This window comes from Erpetoichthys calabaricus, chromosome 11 (assembly GCF_900747795.2).
Source record: "Erpetoichthys calabaricus chromosome 11, fErpCal1.3, whole genome shotgun sequence".
NCBI lineage: Eukaryota > Metazoa > Chordata > Cladistia > Polypteriformes > Polypteridae > Erpetoichthys > Erpetoichthys calabaricus.
The window spans coordinates 136445350-136467872 of record NC_041404.2 but is presented as its reverse complement, the minus strand read 5'-3'; the positions used below and the strand labels follow the sequence as shown (position 1 = coordinate 136467872).

At 47.8% G+C, this 22523-nt stretch overlaps 1 protein-coding gene across 4 annotated transcripts in view; it reads left to right on the top strand.

Moving 5' to 3' along the window:
- pkd1a (polycystic kidney disease 1a) overlaps positions 1 to 22523 on the top strand; it is a 112932-nt gene that overhangs the window by 71095 nt on the left and 19314 nt on the right. For all 4 annotated transcript variants that reach the window (XM_051934131.1, XM_051934130.1, XM_051934129.1 and 1 more), the window contains exons 16-26: positions 46 to 3665; positions 3895 to 4041; positions 8627 to 8770; positions 8977 to 9256; positions 11156 to 11375; positions 12310 to 12469; positions 13310 to 13462; positions 16166 to 16310; positions 20108 to 20716; positions 20787 to 20943; positions 21600 to 21849. In XM_051934131.1, coding sequence (XP_051790091.1) covers positions 46 to 3665; positions 3895 to 4041; positions 8627 to 8770; positions 8977 to 9256; positions 11156 to 11375; positions 12310 to 12469; positions 13310 to 13462; positions 16166 to 16310; positions 20108 to 20716; positions 20787 to 20943; positions 21600 to 21849 — 5885 coding nt within the window. The remainder of the gene's footprint in view (positions 1 to 45; positions 3666 to 3894; positions 4042 to 8626; positions 8771 to 8976; positions 9257 to 11155; positions 11376 to 12309; positions 12470 to 13309; positions 13463 to 16165; positions 16311 to 20107; positions 20717 to 20786; positions 20944 to 21599; positions 21850 to 22523) is intronic.

Here is a 22523-nt window from a genome sequence, read left to right as displayed (position 1 = left end):
TAACTAAATTAACCCTTAACGGTGTCTGTTGTCTCTTTCTCGTAGGAGAATACACGTTGACCCTGATCGTTTCCAACCACCATGAAAACCTGACCTACGCGGTGCCCGTGTCCGTCCGCCTGCTCCTCACCGACATCCTCGTCGAAGTGATTTCACCCATCCTGGTGGTCAATCAGACGGCCGTATTCAGCGCCCGGGCCCTGCCCTCTTCAGACGGGGTCATTTACACGTGGAGCTTCGGTGACGACTCTGAGCCTTTCCAGGGCCAGGAGCTCGAGAGTTACGTCTTCCAAAAAAGTGGCCCCTACAACGTGAGCGTCCGGGCCAATAACACGGTCAGCTGGGCTCAAACCAAAATCGGTGTCATGGTGCTCGAGGAGATCACGGGGCTGGCGGCCTCCTCCAGCTCACCCACCGAACTCCACACGGAGACGGCGATCGTGGCCTCCGTGGAAACGGGCAACGACATCCGCTGGACGTTCGATATGGGAGACGGGACCGTGCTGAGCAGCCGGCGACCCTCGGTGCTGCACCGATACGTCAAGGAAGCCAACTACACGGTGAACGTGAGCGCCGCCAACGCGGCCAGCTCCTCCTGGGTGACCCTGAGCGTGGAAGTGTTTGTGCTGGAGGTGCTGCGGCTCGAGCCTAGCAGGTGCATTCAGCAGCTCCTCGACGTCAGCTTTGTCGCCTTTGTGTCGGGGAATTCCTCCCTCTACGTCTACGACTGGAACTTTGGGGACGGCTCCCCGAACCTGACCGTCCGGGGGAGTTCAGAGGTGGCGCACCTCTTTGAGAACAGTGGGCTTTATCACCTCTCCCTGGCACTCTCCAGCAGCGTCAACAAGGCGAACTTCTTCACCAGCGTGTGCGTTGAGCCCCTGATCGCCAACGTGTCCTTGACTGTGCTCAACCCGTACACCCGGCTGGGTGAAGAGAGCCGGTTTTCCGCCATTGCCTTCCCCGATTACGCGTACAGCTATGTTTGGGATTTCGGCGCCAATGATTCGTCTCTGCGGGGGTCCGGTGAGGTAGCCTTCACTTACCAGGCTGCGGGACGCTACGTGGTGACGGTGACCGTGCTCAATAACATCTCGTCCATCAATGATACCGGGCTGGTGGAGGTTCAGGAGCCCATTGGCACGGTCGGCATCGAGCATAACGGAACAAAGTGGAACAACCTAACGGTATCCCAGTCCTACACCTTCACCGCGTCTGGCGACCGCAGAACGGCCAACTATACGTGGGACTTTGGCGACGGCACCGTCCAGTCGGGCCCCAGTGTCACGCACGCCTACGAGGTGACGGGTCTCTTCAACGTTTCTCTCGTCGTCGGCAATGACGTCAGCAGCAGCGAGTCGCAGGTGACGGTGGCGGTCAGGAGCCCAATCCGTGACCTGAAGGTGACCGCCAGTCGCATCAACGTCCCCTTGAATGGATCGGTGTGCTTTGAGGCGTCCCACTCTGCGGGGGACAATATCCGCTATTCCTGGATCCTGTGTGACCGGTGCACGCCCATCAACGGCCAGGTGACCATCTCCTACACGTTCCGCTCCATCGGCACATTTAACATCATCGTGACCGCGGAAAACGACGTCAGCTCCATGCAGGCCAGCATCTTTATCTACGTGCTGAAGGAACTGGAGGGGCTGCAGATCGTCACGGAGGACCTCGTTGATGGCTGCTGCATCGCCACCAACCGAAGCCTGCAATTGCAGGCCGTCCTCAGAGATGGGACCAACATGTCCTACGCCTGGGTGATCCTCAGGCACCAGACGGTGGTTCAGGAGTTCACCAGCAAGGTAATCGGGTGGGTCTTCCCAGAGGCGGCCCCCTACGAGGTCGTGCTGAGAGCCACCAACCTGCTGGGTAGCACCAGTGTGAACAGAACCATCGACGTCTTGGACCCCGTGGGGAGCGTCACCACGACGGTGCTGCCTAACCCCGTGAAGGTCAATGGCTCCTCCACCGTCCACCTGGTGGTAAGCGGCGGTACCGCCCTTTACTACACCTGGCCCACTGAAGACCAAGGGATGACAGTGACCAACGAATCTCAGAGGACCTACAAGTTTGCCGAGCCGGGACTCAAAGTCCTGCAGATTGTAGTCGCCAACAAAGTGAGTTGTAAAAATGAGACGATCCAGCTGAGTGTGCAGGAGCCGGTGGTCCAGGCCTCCTTTGTGGCCCTCGATCATCTCAGCCCCTACTACGTGGTGACGGGGTCCGGCGTGACGTTTCTGGGGGCAGTGCAGATGGGTACCAACCTCACGTGGCTGTGGAATCTGCAGGAGCTGACGCTGTTTGGCCAGAGAGTGACGCACCAGTTTAGTGCCCCGGGGGTCTTCACGGTGACCTTAAACGTCTCCAACGACGTCAGCTGGGCCATAGCATCAGAGAACATAAGCGTCCAAGATAAAGTCGAGGGTCTCGAGCTAAAAGCCAGCAAGAACATCGCCGCCATTAGGGAGAACGTGCTCTTCATGATCGGCATCTCCTCAGGGACTTCCGTCAGCTTCCTCTTGACCATCAGCGGCGACTCGTCAGTCTTGTTTTACAACCACAACTACACCCACCAGTTCACCAAGATGGGCAACTTCATCGTCAACCTGACGGCCCAGAACCAGGTGAGCATGGAGAGGACCAGCACCACGGTCTGCGTGATGGAGCCCGTCAGCCGCCTGCGCATCGTCAACTGCTGCGAAGACGCCATCCCAGTCGGGGTCAGCCGCATCTTCAGTGCCGAAACGCAGACGGGCTCCCCGTTGACCTTCCTTTGGACCTTTGACCTCCACTCTGGGCTCAAGCAGACCATCATTGGGAAGCAGGTGTCCTACATGCCGCTCCAGGCTGGACCTCTGACCATTTATCTCAGTGCCTTTAATGCCCTGGGAAGCCAAAACATAACCAGGGAGCTGCAGGCCCAGAACCGACTGGTCAGCTCCGCCGTGGAGGCCCGGCCGGCCGACACCTTTGTCAACAAGCCGCTGCTCTTTCACGCCTTGGCGCTCCCCAGTGCCAGTCAGGTGTCGTACCTGTGGAACTTTGGCGACGGCTCCGACAGGGTCAGGACCACCTTCACCAACATCTCGCATGCCTATTTGCTCGAGGGGAACTACACCGTGGAGGTGAACGCCAGCAACCTCGTCAGCTTTGTGATGGCTTGGAAAAAAATCACCATCCGAGTCCTGGGCTGTGACGAGCCTGAGGTGGTGCCCGTCTTGTCTCACATCGTCCTCAAGAGGTCGCAGGGCAACTACCTGGAGGCGGCGGTTGACCTGCGGGGCTGCACCAAGTACGACGTCACCTACCTGTGGGAAATCTATCGCTCTACGACCTGTGCCAACTGTCGGGAGCCGATGAGGGTCCGCCTGCCGGCGGATGTGCGGGGTCCTCAGCTGGTCCTTCCCAAGATGAGCCTGGATCTGGGCAGCTACTGTGTGCTCTTCTCCTTGTCTTACGTAGGAGTGCCGCTCACCAAGACCATCGCTATCTCCTTGAGCGTGGTCCCCAGCAGACTCGTGCCGATAATCGATGGGGGGACATTCCGGGTTTGGTCCAAAACTCAGAATCTGGTGCTGAATGGCGACAAGTCGTATGATCCAAACCTTGAAGCGGACAGCCAGTCTCCACTGAACTACTCGTGGGCATGCGTGTCTTCCTCAAAGGTAAGTCCAGCTAGCCGTCCTCCACCACTTCTGTGCGTGTGGCCCGCTGAATACACGAGTTACAGGTCATGGGGTGAAGAAAAACCCTTAGAGCTTCTCTGGAATTTCCGGAATCCACGAGTAGCAGCAAAAGGTGACTTCACAGTGTCATTGAGTCATGGAATAAATTCACTGCCCTGGGTGTGTGAGGCGGGATTGACAATGTGAACCTATGCTTTCTTTCCAAAAGACGCCATCCTCTGGCTGCAAGTTGAACTGCACGTCCAAAGACAAGACACTGGTGATTGCCGAGAACCTGTTAGAGGTGAATGTGGAGTACACGTTCCTTCTGGGCATCAGCAAGCCGAACATGAGCCCCGAGTACACCAACCAGACGGTGAGTCTGAGTCGTGCGCTTCACGCTGCGGGGTAAGTGATGTCATGTATGGCGCTGCCGTACTCATACTGCGAAAAATGTGCTGGTGAATGTGTGCTTTAAACATAGAGAGACAGATGTGACAGGCAAAATATAATAGATAGATAGATGTGAAAGGCGCTATATGAGAGATAGATAGATAGATGTGAAAGGCGCTATATGAGAGATAGATAGATAGATGTGAAAGGTGCTATATGATAGATAGATAGATAGATAGATAGATAGATGTGAAAGGTGCTATATGATAGAGTGAAAGGCACTATATAATAGATAGATAGATAGATGCAGAAGGCACTATATGATAGATAGATAGATAGATAGATAGATAGATAGATAGATAGATAGATAGATAGATAGATAGATAGATAGATAGATGTGAAAGGTGCTATATGATAGATAGATAGATAGATAGATAGATAGATAGATAGATAGATAGATAGATAGATAGATAGATAGATAGATAGATAGATAGATGTGAAAGGTGCTATATGATAGAGTGAAAGGCACTATATAATAGATAGATAGATAGATAGATGCGAAAGGCACTATATGATAGATAGATAGATAGATAGATAGATAGATAGATAGATGTGAAAGGCACTATATAATAGATAGATAGATGCGAAAGGCACTATATGATAGATAGATAGATAGATAGATAGATAGATAGATGTGAAAGGTGCTATATGATAGATAGATAGATAGATAGATAGATAGATAGATAGATAGATAGATAGATAGATAGATGTGAAAGGTGCTATATGATAGAGTGAAAGGCACTATATAATAGATAGATAGATAGATGCGAAAGGCACTATATGATAGATAGATAGATAGATAGATGTGAAAGGCACTATATAATAGATAGATAGATGCGAAAGGCACTATATGATAGATAGATAGATAGATAGATAGATAGATAGATGTGAAAGGTGCTATATGATAAATGGATAGATAGATAGATAGATGCGAGAGGCGCTATATGATAGATAGATAGATGTGAAAGGTGCTATATGATAAATGGATAGATAGATGTGAAAGGCGCTATATGATAAATGGATAGATAGATAGATGTGAAAGACGCTATATGATAGATAGATGTGAAAGGCACTATATGATAGATAGATAGATAGATAGATAGATAGATAGATAGATAGATAGATGCGAAAGGCGCTATATGATAGATAGATAGATACAGTAGATAGATGGATAGATAGATGCGAAAGGTGCTATATGATAGATAGATAGATACAGTACATAGATGGATAGATAGATGCGAAAGGTGCTATATGATAGATAGATGTGAAAGGTGCTATATGATAAATAGATAGATAGATACAGTAGATAGATAGATGGATAGATAGATGTGAAAGGTGCTATATGATAGATAGATGTGAAAGGCGCTATATGATAAATGGATAGATAGATAGATGCGAGAGGCGCTATATGATAGATAGATAGATGTGAAAGGCACTATATGATAGACAGATAGATAGATAGATACAGTAGATAGATAGATGGATAGATAGATGCGAAAGGTGCTATATGATAGATAGATAGATATGAAAGGTGCTATATGATAAATGGATAGATAGATGTGAAAGGTGCTATATGATAGATAGATGTGAAAGGCACTATATGATAGATAGATAGATGGATAGATAGATAGATAGATGGATAGATAGATGCAAAAGGTGCTATATGATAGATAGATAGAGTGAAAGGCTCTATATGATAGATAGATAGATAGATATGAAAGGCGCTATATGATAAATGGATAGATAGATAGATGTGAAAGGCACTATAAGATAGATAGATAGATGCGAAAGGTGCTATATGATAAATGGATAGATAGATAGATGTGAAAGGCGCTATATGATAGATAGATAGATAGATAGATAGATAGATAGATAGATAGATAGATAGATAGATAGATAGATAGATGTGAAAGGCGCTATATGATAAATAGATAGATAGATAGATAGATGTGAAAGGTGCTATATGATAGATAGATAGATATGAAAGGCGCTATATGATAAATGGATAGATAAATAGATGTGAAAGGTGCTATATGATAGATGTGAAAGGCACTATATGATAGATAGATAGATAGATAGATAGATAGATAGATAGATAGATGTGAAAGGTGCTATATGATAGACAGATAGATAGATAGATACAGTAGATAGATAGATGGATAGATAGATGCGAAAGGTGCTATATGATAGATAGATAGATATGAAAGGCGCTATATGATAAATGGATAGATAGATGTGAAAGGTGCTATATGATAGATAGATGTGAAAGGCACTATATGATAGATAGATAGATAGATAGATAGATGGATAGATAGATGCAAAAGGTGCTATATGATAGATAGAGTGAAAGGCTCTATATGATAGATAGATAGATAGATAGATAGATAGATAGATAGATAGATAGATAGATAGATAGATATGAAAGGCGCTATATGATAAATGGATAGATAGATAGATGTGAAAGGCACTATATGATAGATAGATAGATAGATAGATGCGAAAGGTGCTATATGATAAATGGATAGATAGATAAATGTGAAAGGTGCTATATGATAATGGATAGATAGATAGATAGATAGATAGATAGATGTGAAAGGTGCTATATGATAGACAGATAGATAGATAGATACAGTAGATAGATAGATGGATAGATAGATGCAAAAGGTGCTATATGATAGACAGATAGATATGAAAGGCGCTATATGATAAATGGATAGATAGATGTGAAAGGTGCTATATGATAGATAGATGTGAAAGGCACTATATGATAGATAGATAGATAGATAGATGGATAGATAGATGCAAAAGGTGCTATATGATAGATAGATAGAGTGAAAGGCTCTATATGATAGATAGATAGATAGATAGATAGATAGATAGATAGATAGATAGATAGATAGATAGATAGATAGATAGATATGAAAGGCGCTATATGATAAATGGATAGATAGATAGATGTGAAAGGCACTATATGATAGATAGATAGATAGATGCGAAAGGTGCTATATGATAAATGGATAGATAGATAGATGTGAAAGGCGCTATATGATAGATAGATAGATAGATAGATAGATAGATAGATAGATAGATAGATAGATAGATAGATAGATAGATGTGAAAGGCGCTATATGATAAATAGATAGATAGATAGATAGATAGATAGATAGATAGATAGATAGATGTGAAAGGTGCTATATGATAGATAGATAGATATGAAAGGCGCTATATGATAAATGGATAGATAAATAGATGTGAAAGGTGCTATATGATAGATGTGAAAGGCACTATATGATAGATAGATAGATAGATAGATAGATAGATAGATGCAAAAGGTGCTATATGATAAATGGATAGATAGATAGATGTGAAAGGCACTATATGATAGATAGATAGATAGATAGATAGATAGATAGATAGATAGATAGATAGATAGATGCGAAAGGTGCTATATGATAAATGGATAGATAGATAGATGCGAAAGGTGCTATATGATAGATAGATAGATAGATAGATAGATAGATAGATAGATAGATAGATAGATGCGAAAGGTGCTATATGATAGATAGATAGATATGAAAGGCGCTATATGATAAATGGATAGATAAATAGATGTGAAAGGTGCTATATGATAGATAGATGTGAAAGGCACTATATGATAGATAGATAGATAGATAGATGGATAGATAGATGCGAAAGGTGCTATATGATAGATAGATAGATAGATAGATAGATAGATAGAGTGAAAGGTGCTATATGATAGATAGATAGATAGATAGATAGATAGATAGATAGATAGATAGATAGATAGATAGATAGATAGATATGAAAGGCGCTATATGATAAATGGATAGATAGATAGATAGATAGATAGATAGATAGATAGATAGATAGATAGATAGATAGATAGATAGATAGATAGATGCGAAAGGTGCTATATGATAAATGGATAGATAGATAGATGTGAAAGGCGCTATATGATAGATAGATAGATAGATGGATAGATAGATGCGAAAGGTGCTATATGATAGATAGATAGATAGATAGATAGATAGATAGATAGAGTGAAAGGTGCTATTAGATAGATAGATAGATAGATAGATAGATAGATATGAAAGGCGCTATATGATAAATGGATAGATAGATAGATAGATAGATAGATAGATAGATAGATAGATAGATAGATAGATGCGAAAGGTGCTATATGATAAATGGATAGATAGATAGATGTGAAAGGCGCTATATGATAGATAGATAGATAGATAGATAGATAGAGTGAAAGGCGCTATATGATAGATAGATAGATAGATAGATAGATAGATAGATAGATATGAAAGGCGCTATATGATTAATGGATAGATAGATAGATAGATAGATAGATAGATAGATAGATAGATAGATAGATAGATAGATAGATAGATAGATAGACAGATGCGAGAGGCGCTATATGATAGATAGGTAATGAAACCAAAGTGCCATCCCCTGACCTGACTGGATGTTTCTTTTCGCAGGTCTTGGTGAAGAATGGCACCATCCCCATTGTCTCCATCGAGTGCATCTCCTGCAAGGCCCAGTCAGTCTACGAAGTGAGCCAGAGCTCCTACATCTACCTGGCAGGAACCTGCAGCAACTGTCAAGATAACCTGCACACGGGGGTAAGGAACGCACCGACTAGGGGCACATTGTCACCCGGTGACTGGTGTTGTGTGATGTCTGGGTCACGACACCGCAGCGTGTCCTCCATGATCCATAAAGCCTTTGACAATGCCACCTGGAGGTGGATGGCTGCAGACGCATACGCATAGAGTGACAAATGACGAGTAACGCGGCTGCTCTGCCGCTGTCTTCTTTGTCTCCACAGCGCTGGTTTGCATGCAGCTCAGAGAATCAATCCCTGGAATTGAACATGACCACAACTTCCACTGGACGCTTTGGCATGAACCTGGTGGTCAGGCAGGGGGTCCTAAAAGATGGAGACACATATACCTTCAGCCTGCATGTGCGAGACCCTCTGATGGAGAACGAGGGGTTTGCTTCCATCGTTCTTAGGCCCAATCTGCCACCAGCTGGGGGATTCTGCACCATCAGACCCAGCAGCAGAGTCAGTGCTTTGACCACAAAAGTCCACTTCAGCTGCTCCGGTAAGGACTTTGCCATCTGTGCCATGCTCTGCTAGTCATCACTTAACTTAGCAGCTCAGTACCCATAGGCTAAGTGCATTGTGACCTGCAGGGGGGGCTCTTGAACTTGCCTCGTGTCCAGAACACAACCCACCGGGTCCAGAGTTCCATTGGGTACACAAATACTAAATATGGGAGGACACAAAGGACAACACCTAACGTTGGGTTATCCTTCCTATCACTCACGTACCCCAAATGCAATGCTGACACCTTCTTACCTCTACTAATGCTCTGGACATTCCTTCTTCCACCCCACCCTCCACCAGGCAGGCCGCTGGTCTCCACTCTGTGTCCGCCCCGAGACCTGACTGTGTTGTGAAGCAGCATCACAAAATGGCAGACAGGCCTGAAAGGAAACAAAAACCTGAAAACACAGGCGTCTCCCCAGGCAGCCAGACCCCAAATTCATCAGGCTGGCACAGGCCCAAAATATGCCGCACTGGCTTTAAAAATTCAAAGGTTCTCTTAAAGGTCCCAACTAGGATAAGGGAGAGGGAGACCGCAAACCTCTGGCTTTCTGGACAACACAAAGCAAAGTCTAATTATAAATAAAATAAAGGATTTATTCATAAACATCAAAAAAGAGAGTAAAAGTGGGAAAGGGAATCCAAGGCAAACTCCAATCCCACCATCCAAGGGCGAAATCCGACAAGCGAATGAGAAAATGTCGTACAAAAGTGGCATGAAACTCCAGCGACTCTCCTGGGCCATCTCCTCCAGCTCAATATATAGGCAGGGGGCGGACCTTCATCTGTGACATCATGCTGGCCCCTCCTCTTGGGCTCCACCCACAAAACACAAGTAGATTGAAACGACTCACAGCTCCATGTCGGACCAGTCGTGTGGACACGTGTCGGTCACAAAGTGGGCAGGTCACTGCATTTGAGGGTCTGCTGGGGGTCACCAGTATGCATATTTTAACTGCCAGTACAGAGAAGCACAATCCGATCTTCGAGTCTCGCCATCTGCGTGCCAGGACTGTGTTTCTCGAGCACTGGGTCGCGGGTGGGATGTCTCCTCGTCTCTAAGTGAGCTTATTTCACCAAGGGGGACCCCCGATCGCGCTCGTTTCATCAGGGGGCCAGCTTGCTTGTGTCTGTCACAAACGCAGTCCTCTCGTTCTCCAGAGTAAACACCAACATGGCATCGACCAGGCAGGTGGCTCATCAAGAAGCCCACTCCTGTCCCACTGGGCAACTCCAGAGTGAAGGAGAGTCCATCCACCTGCTCCAGAGGCAAGCGAGTGGGTGGACGTGAGCCCAACCTTGCCCACCCACTCCTGTAGTAAAAGAGAGGTGACCTTCCACCTGCCCAGAGTCACTTTATGTATATAGAGCCCACCAAGACCCCTGCCTTCGACCCCAATGGGTCACATCACACACGGCCCCTATTCCACCTGCAGGTGGTGGTGGCCCACAGGAGGGCAGAGACCAGGTAGACCTGACGAGGCCCATGTGGCTGTGCCAGGTGCTCCCAGCAGGCCTGGCTCCTGGCGAGCCCCCATAGCGGGCGGGGTACTCGTTTTATCAGAAACAAACTCCAGAGCAGACCCCTCTGCCTCCCACCTTCTGCTCTTTTTTGCTGCCACTCAGAACCTCCCTGGCATCATAAAAGCTGTGAGGTACTGGATGTTGGTAGTGATGCCATTCTCTCTCTCTCTCTCTCTGCTTTGTCCCCTCATTCATTTCAATGCGTGTTCTAAGTGACTTTCTCGGTCTCGGAGATCCTCAAACACCCAAGTCACACTCGCTGGCTTCTGTGTTCCGATTGGGCGGGACGTGAAGTTTTAAGTGTGTGTGTGTGTGTGTGTCACGGCATTGGCACTCGGGGTTCTGATGGGTCACCTCTCTGTCACCACAGGTTACCGGGACTCGGAAGATTCCGGAACGCCGCTGATCTACAGTCTGACGGCTTCACGCTGCAGCGCCCGGGGGCACTGCGAGGTCTTCAGCGTCTACAAAGGCTCCAACCCGGAGTACTCGACCTTCCTTCCCATTGGGTTCAGGGAAAGTAACTACCAGCTGAACGTGTCCATCACCGTGCAGGACCAGCAGGGGGCAGCCATCGTGGCCCTGAACCAGTGAGTTGTCAGCGATGCTCCGACAGGATAAATCAAGTGCTTCAGGTTGGCACGGGGACAGAAGGGCATGCCTCTCTGCCCAGTGGGACATTATTTGCTCCAGGTAGCCAACGCACCACGCTCGGGTGGCAGTCTGTGTGCTTTGGCACAAATTATGTGTACGGAGGTCATTTCATGCTAAAAGTCAAAGTGTTTTTAACCAACAGTCCTAACCGTTTTTGAAGTTGGGGGACATTTTGTCCCCCCTTATTCTGTGCACCACCCATAACTCAGACCCCGGTGAATTTGATTCCATCTCTAATGATGCCCCTTGCAGTGGGGTCTTAGGTAATAGCAGGACTCTCATGACTGCTGGCACGGCTGTGTCTGCCAGTCTGCCAATCTTACTCTCCATGATGCAGATGTAGTGAGCCCCCCCGAGTGGTAACACGAGTGCCCGTCTATCACTTGTTGAGGTGCCCACTTCTGTGCCAGTCACAGGGACACACTTGTCAGGCATAGGTTGCCGTTGCTAGGCAACATGTGTTGTGACGCAGTCACGTAATGAAGGAGCTGGGGACACGAAGATAACTGAAGTGAGGCCACATCTTAGACCACGCCTTTCATGTGACTGCCACCCAATACGTTGCCAAGTAACAGACACAGCTGGGAGGGGCCTAGTAGGTGGGAAAAGGGAAAGGGACGATGGACAAAATGAATGACAGCTATTCTGCCTGCCCATGAATCCCAATATGTGTCCAGTGCCACAACTTCAAGTGCCAATGCCACATAAACTGCCATCTTTGGTTTCGTAGAAGATTTTATGGCCGGAGGTTTGTGGCAGCAGGTCACGAATGGGCAGTTTCATTGTTTTGTTAGAGTATCATGAAGATAATGGCAATGGTAAGGGTTGGGGACAAGTGAGATGAGACTGTGCGGTTTCTGTCCCTGAAAGGTCCCTGAAGGTGGCGCTCCCCGAACTGCCAGGAGACTTCCAGAGCCTCACTCACTGGATGTGTCACCAGATGGAAGGCACCTTGCAGGACCTGCTGAAGCTTGGGGACCCTCAACAGATCCGGGAATACTGCTTGGCGCTAATCACACTGCTGAACGAGGTAAGACCACTGGGGTGGGAAACGGCGGAGCAAAGGGGGGTTCAAACATGAGGATTGATTGTAAGTCGAGAAACGAGAGAGCAACCTGGAGAAGGGCCAAAGGGTGGCGTCGGGCACTCCTGGCTTGTCCAGGTTTCTCTCTTGGCATGGTAAGTGCTTACTGGTTGTGACCTTCTTGGTCCTTTTTGACTTTGACCCTTGGTCTCCATATTTGGCCAGTTTGTGTGTCTCTCCGTCTTCTCCCAGTTCCATTCTTCCTTCAGGCAGGGCAGTCAGTTGGCAGCCGTCCTGTGTTGTCACTTTTCAGGGCCATCGGCGCTTGGCTCCAGCCGATTCAGGGACATTTGTGACAAGCGTCTGGTGTGTCTGTGCCCTGATGTCATATTCATTTTACACTGAGGGAGACGTGCAACTGACAATCTCGATGTGCTGGGGACATCTTTAACTTTGATGGTCACTTTCATTTCTGTGACGGGGAGTCATGAGGACTGGACTGTCAACCTCAGGCTTCCTGAATGTCTCGGCCACAGTTCTTGGAAGATCTCGAACACAAAACCTTATTACTGAAAGTCAGCCATTGCAATTGTCAGCCATGGTGTCACCTGGGTGGTCATTCCGCATGAAGGGGCCGCGTCTGTTGAGCCCTGGAGAAGTCAAGTTTGGAAATCATTTCAGCGGCCTGACATTTGGGGGGTACTTCCTCCTCGCGATGCTCCGTATGCACACGTATGATCTGACAGAAGTCCATGCAGACCCTCAGGTTGATGAGAGGTGCAGGCCCCTCTAAGAGGAAATTCAAACCTGAGAAAATGTAACTTCTTTGTTTTTTTCTTCCCAAAGTACGAACAAAATGACAACCAAATCTTGGAGTCTCAGAGTGAGAGGAGCTGGAGAGTCATGATCCGCAGCAACGTCACCCTGGCCCTGGTCTCCCTGAAGGTGAACACCGTGGATGACATCCAGCAGACTTCGGCGGCGCTGGCTCAGTGCACGGTGAGCTCGTCCTCGCTGCTCGTAATCCTTTGTGGGAGAGACGCCCGGTGAAATAAACGCGTACTGTGCAGGAAAGGCGCTATATGAGGGGTGTCAGATGGGGGGATGGGTGAGTGGGTACTTGTGAAATGTGTTATAGACCCGAATAATCAAAATTATACAAATATAACATCTACATAGAAACGAAAGGCACTATATCTGAAAAGTACTGCAGCTAGACAAATACAAAAGGCGCCATATAATAGAGGGCAGCACTGCTGCCTCGCAGGAAAGAGACGTGGCATCACACCCCATGTCCTCCCTCCGTGGAGTTGGCATGTTCTCTCCGTGTCTGCGGGGGTCTCCTCCCACAGTCCAAAGACACAAGGTGGCCCCAGTGTGTGCGCTTGGGGTGTGTGGGTGTGCCCTGCAATGGACTGGCACCCTGTCAGGGGTTTGTTCCTGTCTTGTACCCTATGCATGTGAAAGGCACTATATAATTTTTAAATACATAGATAAATTTGAAAGGCACTATATAATACATAGATATTAATTATGGTATGGTTGGCAGGATAGATAAAAATGAAAGGCACTTTATGACAGATTGATTGATATAAAAGGCACTATAAAATTTTTAAATACATTGATTGATGTGAAAGGCACTATATAATAGATAGATAGATGGATAGATAGATTGAAAGATGCTATATAATACAGAAAGACACAATATAGTAAGAAATAAGAAAGACACAATATAGTAAATGGACAGAAATGAAAGGCACTATATAATAGATAGATATTAATTACAGTGTAGTTGGCAGGATAGATAAAAATGAAAGGCACTATATAATAGATTGATAGATATGAAAGGCACTATATAATAAATGGACAGATGCAAAAGGCACTATATAACTGATAGATAAATTATTATGAAAGGCACTATATAATAGATAGATATTAATTATGGTATGGTTGGCGGGATAAATAGACATGAAAGGCGCTATATATGACAGATTGATTGATATAAAAGGCACTATATAATAGATAGATGTGAAAGATGCTATAGAATACATAGATAAGAAAGGCACAATATAGTAAATGGACAGAAATGAAAGACACTATATAATAGATAGATATTAATTACAGTGTAGTTGGCAGGATAGATAAAAATGAAAGGCGCTATATGACAGATTGATTGATATAAAAGGCACTATATAATTTTTAAATACATAGTTTGATGTGAAAGACGCTATATAATAGATAAGAAAGGCACAATATAGTAAATGGACAGAAATGAAAGGCACTATATAACAGATATTAATTACAGTGTAGTTGGCAGGATAGATAAAAATGAAAGGCACTATATAGTAAATGGACAGATGTGAAAGACGCTATATGATAGATGTGAAAGTCAGAGGGGTGGACAGAGACTTATGAGATTATGTTTTATTCCAGACTGATATCAAAGGCACACTTTATTGTGTTGTAAATTTCATCTTCAATGTCACATTTGCCATTTTTTGCCCCCTCAATAAGTCACGGTGACGAAGTGACCGCGTGTTTAAGAAAGGTCTGAAAATGTATTTAAGATAAAAAACTGAAATCTACAGCACAGTGAAGTGAAGGGCAGAGTGACGGGGTCTGATTGCTTTCTGAGTCCTCCGCCTGTGAATAAAACCTTTTACATTTTTTCCCATTACCTTCTTGCTGGTAACCTTGGTGGTCCTGAACTACAAGCTGGCGGGGGTCTGACATGCTGGAGCTGAAATCTTGGCCCAGTGCTGCCACTGCAGGCCGTACTCACGTGAGGGATCTTCAGCCATGTTTGTCACATTTCGGATCATTCCGGAGTTTCGGCCCCCTGTCGTCACAGCGAACGCTGCCCGATGTTCTTATTCTCCTGTGTGACACACACACGCCCTCTAGTGGCAATGAGCTAAAAAGCTAGCAGATCATGGGGAGACGCAGACTTGGGGCAAGTCTGTCATCCTAATGCCATCGGCTGGAAGCGAAAACAGCTGTCCTGGTTCTCTGATGTGGCGCCGTTGTCACAAGTTGGCATTTTGCCACTCTGAGACATCCTGTAAACAAACTGGAGCCCCAAGTTTAACAACAAAAGAGGACACTTGGAAGGTGTGGGCTGTGTGTCCATTGCTGGTCACTTGGTGGCACGTTTGGCTCAGGAATTGTAAGTCCCCAATTGTGTCACTGCTGCCCACCGTTGAGGCAGTAAGGTGCAGGTGCTGCCCTATGAAATGACCGGCAGTGGCACATCAGATGGCACACATGAAATGTCTGTACCCACCTTCTTGAAAACACAGCACACAATTCTGGATTGAGACCCCCACAGGCCCCTGGGTGACTTGGCTCCTGATAAGAGGGTGCAGCGCGGTGTTGGTCGTCACTCCTGATTTCGGTTCAAGATTTCATTGGTTGGTGGGGGCACCTTTGGATACTTGAACTTCTCATCCAGCAGGGGTGCCCCCCCCCACTTCTGAATACTCAATCGCTTCATTGAGCCCTGGGGTGTCCCCCCCCCATTCATTTCACATGTGCAGACCCTCTGTCGTGCCATCGAGTGCTTGGTGAAAGTGCCCCATGCCAGCACACTGCTTCCCAGATTATTCATTTCTTGAAGCTGGACTGGCACATGCCTGGCAGTGGCCGCATTTGATTTGTTTTTCCTTTTAAGTTTTCTTTTTCTTTCATTTCTTTTCATTCCAGGCTGTTAGCAGAGAATTTATTTGTGAAGAATGCCAGCGTAAAACCTTAAACAAATTGGAGTACATGTTGACAATCCTGCAGAACGACACAAAGCGAGGCACCGTGACGCCCACTGAAATCGCCGACAACATCCTGAACATAATGGGTGAGTAGCGGGGCGAAGATACGCGTCCTTGAATAAGAGGAACACAAGAGCGGCTTCTTGAGTGCGCCGCGGGCTTTTAGCCGTAATGCCACCCATTAAGGAGCTCCATTGTCCCTCTCTGCCTGTGGTCGGCGAAATTGCATTTTCCTAATTGGGCTGCCATCTTGTTTCCTGGAACGGGGTGACCTCTTCGATAACGATAATGGACAGATGATTGGCTTCGGCACACCCTTTATGTTGGATATTCGGATGCTTGCGTTCGTTGCATTTTGCTTGGCCAGAAGGCGCTTACAAAGGGGCTCCATTTCATATAGCGCCTTTCTGTAGAGTGTCGTGTCCCGAGGGGGCTTCAGAGGCACAGATGGCATGTGGCCAGCTTAAGTGATACACGCAATGGCACTGTTGTGATAACCCTGGGCAACAATACAAAGGATAAAGGAGAAGGCTTCACGGCCCAAAGAGGCCACACAAGCCAAACTGAATGCTGTAAGATAAGAGAGAGGAGAACCGTAAAACCCCTGGCCCACACAAACAAAATGGAGCTTCTTAATACACTGGAAGAATGTATTAGTAAAATATTCAGAAAGAGGAGCAAACCTGAAACTTCTAACAGCAATTTGACTAAAACAATCCCACAATCCAATACGAGAGAGGAGGAAGAGGAAGAGGAGGAGGCCGATTTTTATGAAAAAGAATCAGGAGAAGAAATGTCATCAAAAGTTGTGCAAAGTTTGTTAACCAAGAATCAAAACCTGATCCGTCGTCAGGCCTACAAGTAGTTCCAGAAACGAAGCACAGGGGCCGTCGCCAGAAAACGCACTCCGCAAACTCAGATAACGGGACGCCTTCGTGATGAGCTCGTGGCCTAATTGTTACGCTCTGCCACCTGAGCTTAGCGATGCTTTAGTTGCCGAAGCACAATGGCGGTGGCCGTAATTAAACAATATGGCAGCACAGGGAGATCTCTGGGAGTGTTACCTCAGTCATCCAGGCAGGCCCAAGATCGAGAGCGAAGTCACGCCGGTCACCTGCACGTCGATTTCTCTCTTTAAAAAACGTTTTGCCGCTTATCTGACCGAGGAAGTCGCTTAGAAACATTTTTGAAATGAGGATTGAATAACTGAACTCTCAAAGATGTAAAAATATTTGTAATGTTTTTAAATAAGTGAAATTACAGAAACTGCAACGTAAAATGAAAATCGAGAGAAATATGTGATAAAACGGAATTTGGAACCAAACCAAATAGTCGCATCCAAAGCCAGAAATGAAAGCAAATCGTTCAAAAAGCCAACGAGAACAAATGGAGAGCAGGTAGAAAAGTTGTCATTTGTACGATTCTGGGTGGAATTTTATTTTTATTTCCTCTTTCAGATATTTTAGCTCTTTAAACTTTGATTTTTGGGGTTTTTGAATACAAGAAAATCATTTCTCACGTTTATTTCGTAATCAGAATTACAGTTCACGACGGTATAATTACTTTAATGACGCCATTTCTCCTGACTATGATGGCAGCATTTTAGGGGGTGTGGCCTCAGGAGTTGTTAGGAGCAGAGTCTGGTTACTAGGGGGTGTGGCCTCAGGAGTTGTTAAGAGCAGAGTCTGGTTACTAGGGGGTGTGGCCTCAGGAGTTGTTAGGAGCAGAGTCTAGTTACTAGGGGGTGTGGCCTCAGGAGTTGTTAAGAGCAGAGTCTGGTTACTAGGGGGTGTGGCCTCAGGAGTTGTTAAGAGCAGAGTCTGGTTACTAGGGGGTGTGGCCTCAGGAGTTGTTAGGAGCAGAGTGCGGTTACTAGGGGGTGTGGCCTCAGGAGTTGTTAAGAGCAGAGTCTGGTTACTAGCGGGTGTGGCCTCAGGAGTTGTTAAGAGCAGAGTCTGGTTACTAGAGGGTGTGGCCTCAGGAGTTGTTAGGAGCAGAGTGCGGTTACTAGGGGGTGTGGCCTCAGGAGTTGTTAAGAGCAGAGTCTGGTTACTAGGGGGTGTGGCCTCAGGAGTTGTTAGGAGCAGAGTGCGGTTACTAGGGGGTGTGGCCTCAGGAGTTGTTAAGAGCAGAGTCTGGTTACTAGGGGGTGTGGCCTCAGGAGTTGTTAAGAGCAGAGTCTGGTTACTAGAGGGTGTGGCCTCAGGAGTTGTTAGGAGCAGAGTGCGGTTACTAGGGGGTGTGGCCTCAGGAGTTGTTAAGAGCAGAGTCTGGTTACTAGGGGGTGTGGCCTCAGGAGTTGTTAAGAGCAGAGTCTGGTTACTAGAGGGTGTGGCCTCAGGAGTTGTTAGGAGCAGAGTGTGGTTACTAGGGGGTGTGGCCTCAGGAGTTGTTAAGAGCAGAGTCTGGTTACTAGGGGGTGTGGCCTCAGGAGTTGTTAAGAGCAGAGTCTGGTTACTAGGGGGTGTGGCCTCAGGAGTTGTTAAGAGCAGAGTCTGGTTACTAGGGGGTGTGGCCTCGGGAGTTGTTAAGAGCAGAGTCTGGTTACTAGGGGGTGTGGCCTCAGGAGTTGTTAGTACATGTGTCCAGTTACTAGCGGGTGTGGCCTCAGGAGTTGTTAAGAGCAGAGTCTGGTTACTAGGGGGTGTGGCCTCAGGAGTTGTTAAGAGCAGAGTCTGGTTACTTGGAGGCGTGGCCTCAGGAGTCATAATAAATTATCCAAACAAGGAAAAGGAATGGAAACATAAACCAGAGGAAGAACCCCAGTGAAAACTGAAGGCCTCACTTTGGTTTATTTTGAGTCTTGTTCACTGTGCCAGGGTTTTTGCACTTCCCCTCTCTTATTTGTTTCCAGGTGTTTTTTGCTCGTAGTGAGCTGGTGGAAGAACTGAGATTCCATGATTCCTGAGAATTTGATTTAGTAGGTTTGAGAGTGTCATGTGGTTAATTCGGCTGGCTTGTGTGCCCACATGGAGCTTGCAGGTTCTTCTGCCTTTCGTGGAGGTGCAGTCAGATGGACAGGCCTTCACCGGTGTGTAGTGAGGAGTGCGATGGTGTCGTTTTGTTTTGTATCCAGTTTCACAAAATTGCACCTAAAATTCGTTTTGCTGCCTTTTTCTATTTTAGCGGCGCTGAAATGCTTAAGTCCACTAGTCGGCCTCCCATTTTTAACACTCTGCACTGTAATAAGAAGAAGGCGTGAGATGAGATGAGAGTACGGCTGCTGACAGAACGAAATTCTGTTGCGGCGAAACACAATTTTGCAAATTTTCTGCAACGTGAAGCTTCAGGTTTGCCTGTGAATTGAGTTTCATGAAAATGTCTGAGCTGATTGAACTGAAATGAGACCTGAGTGAAGGGTGTGAAGCCATCCAAGTGGTACGGACCCCCTCGTGGCGGGGAGTGGATTGTCCGGCCGTTGTACACGGCTCTTAGTTTTGGGAGGCACCACCATGAGGCTCCCTGGGTTGAAATGCGCCACGCTGGGTGATGCCCTTCTTCTTCTTCTTCTTCTTCTTCTTCTTCTTCTTCTTCTCCTCCTCCTACCATGGCACCCACTGAAGGGCGCCCCCTGCAGCCATGACCAGGTCGAGAATTCCTGACAGTGGCCAGTGGGTGGCTCAGTCCAGCCTGGTGGAATTAAAACAATGGGACACCCAGAAGAAACCATCATGCTGCTCAAGCCCCCCATCAGCGCAGCTCTCGACTCTTCTAGTCTGCTTGGAGAACTGGTGATGCCAGTCAGTGAATGGTGTGCCCTTGGTGAGATCGTGGGGTCCTGTGAGCCGACGTTGGGCTGTAATTGTTTGAAATTGCTGGGCTCAGGTGAGGAGTTTGTCACAGCTGACCTTCGTCCTTTTCTCCTCTTCCTCATCCTCCTCAGGTGACCTGATTCATGTTGTTAACCAGAAGGCAGACCCTGAAGAATCAGAAGACAAGTCCCACTGCTGCACAGACCAGCACCAGCTACTGGCGTCCAAGGCCTACACGCTGTCCTCGGAGCTGATGCGTATTCTCATGAACTCCCGCGTCCTCAACGAGGAGCCCCTGGTCCTCCGCGGGTCGGAGATCACCACCAAGGGCATCCGGGCCGACCCCCTGAACCTGCTCTGCTACCTGCCTGCCCCCGGGTGCCCCTTCTCCATCCCCAAAGACTTCAACAGCACCCTGGGGGACAGGACGGACGTCATCCAGGTACTCTTCCAAGTGCACTCCAACCCGTTCCCCTTCAGCTACGTGAGCAACTACTCGGTGTCCACAGAGGTGGCCTCCATGGCCTTTCAGACAGAAGATGGCACTCAGATCCCCATCCAGAGCCTGGGATCTCGCAGGGCCATCAAGGTCACGGTGTCCAACACCACCGGCGCCAGGAAGGTGCACTCTGGGGTGCAACACGTCGAGGCGTGGAGTTCCGTCACAGTCGTGGTGAAGACGGGCAACCAAAACAAGGCGGCCGGAGTGCACATTGAGGTCACCTTCAACCTGTCAGACGGTAAGTGCTGGGCATGTCGGAAATGGGCTGGGCACCGATGAAGAGGGGCTGACTTCTGTCCTCTCCACAGGTGAAGCGCTGGGCGGCAGGGCAGAACCCTACATCAGCGTTTGTCTCCATGGTGGGCAAAGCCAGCAGGCGCACAACTGCACCTCCCAGAGAAGGATCACCCTGAGCTCGGGCAGCGGGGCCGACCACAAGCTCTACACCTTCTTCATCTCCCCAGAGTGAGTGCGCCTGCCGCGGCCGTGAAGGGCGGAGAGCCAGAAGTGTTAGGACCACCTGCTGTGTTTCTGATTTCTCCTTCACCTGAAGGGCGGGTAGGGGGGTCTCTGTGAGCGCATTTCAGATCCACCAGCCCGCTAGTCGCAGTTCAAGATCAGAGTTGCCCATCGCGCCATCTCAGTTCTACAAGAAGGCCTCAGGCTGGCACATTATGAGAGTGTGGGCTGGTGGGCCGTGGACCCCAATTTAAAATGCTTCACTTAGACCATCGTTTCTTGAGCTATGGGTTCGTTGCGGGTTGGCACCTTTTGGGTCGTGTGGCATTGTGACCCGTCGTTGTAGGAGATGACAAAGTGTTGTTTCGCAATGGGTCCATGTGGGGTGTTTAAGTAATCGTCACACACTGTGACAGTCGGTGACGACTCTCAAAGGGGGATTGGCACCCCACCCTGATCTAAAAAGGTCCAGATTGGGTCACACTTTAAGAAACCTCGACATGTGAGGAGCTCTATGAGGCCGGGCACTGAGCCAGGAGTCGGTGCCAGTCGGGGTTAGTTAAACATGCCAAGTGGGCTTTGCTGTTTCTTTAGGGTCCAGGGTCACGCTGACAAGCCCCCAGTTTTAAGGCCTCCTGCACATTTCCTGTTTCTGCCCTCAGGGTCTCAGACACCACCGCAGATTACTATCTGAACGTCACCAACGAGTGCCCCGCACCGGTGGACCTGCAGCTGGGCGTGTACACCTCTCTGTGCCAGTACTTTGACGATCAGGACAAGCGTTGGAAGACTGATGGCATGGTACCCTTGGAGGATACCACCCCCCTGAAGGCCGTGTGCCAGACGGAGCATCTCACAGCCTTTGGTGCCAGCTTAATTGTGCCCCCCAACTCAGTACAGTTCATAATTCCGGTAAGTGCTTGGGCAGGGCGCCCACTTGCATCCCAGCTACCCCGGCGTGCCGTTCTGTGCGTCTCTCTGAGGGACCCAAATGTTTTTCCAAAAAAAGTGGGAAATAACAAAAAGCAGCTGTGACTGAAAGGGGGGCCCGAAGAGGAAATGGAGGGGGGGGGGGGAATTCTGTAAGGGGGGCTTGTGAGGTGGGCCTCCGTGTCTGTGTACCTCCTCCTCCTCCTCCTCCTCCTCCTCCTCTTCACTTTCACATTCCTCTTCACCACATGCCCATCAGGGGGCCCATTGATTTGACTTATTCTAGAAACTTCTCTGCCCCCTGAGGTATTTGGGAGGGGGGGGGGGCTTACAGCTTTTATCCCCCAGAAAACTGTTTGGACTTCATTTCAGTATTTCATATAGCGCCTTAACGCCACTTGATGGGGCTCTGTGTCTGTTCCCAGACGTCTGCCAGTGGTGGGCTGCTGGCCTCTCGGTGGAGTGAGGACCGCACCTCAATTACGGTGGGCACCTCAATACTAATTAGTTCCGTGTTATGAGCGGTGGACATTAATCTGTGAGCGGGGGGGCTGATTAGCCTGCCAGTGAGTTCTTGATGGTAATTGGGGGCTACGCCAGGGCATCAGTCCAGTCATTAACTCGAGGAATTCACCATCACAGTGATTGGTGATGGT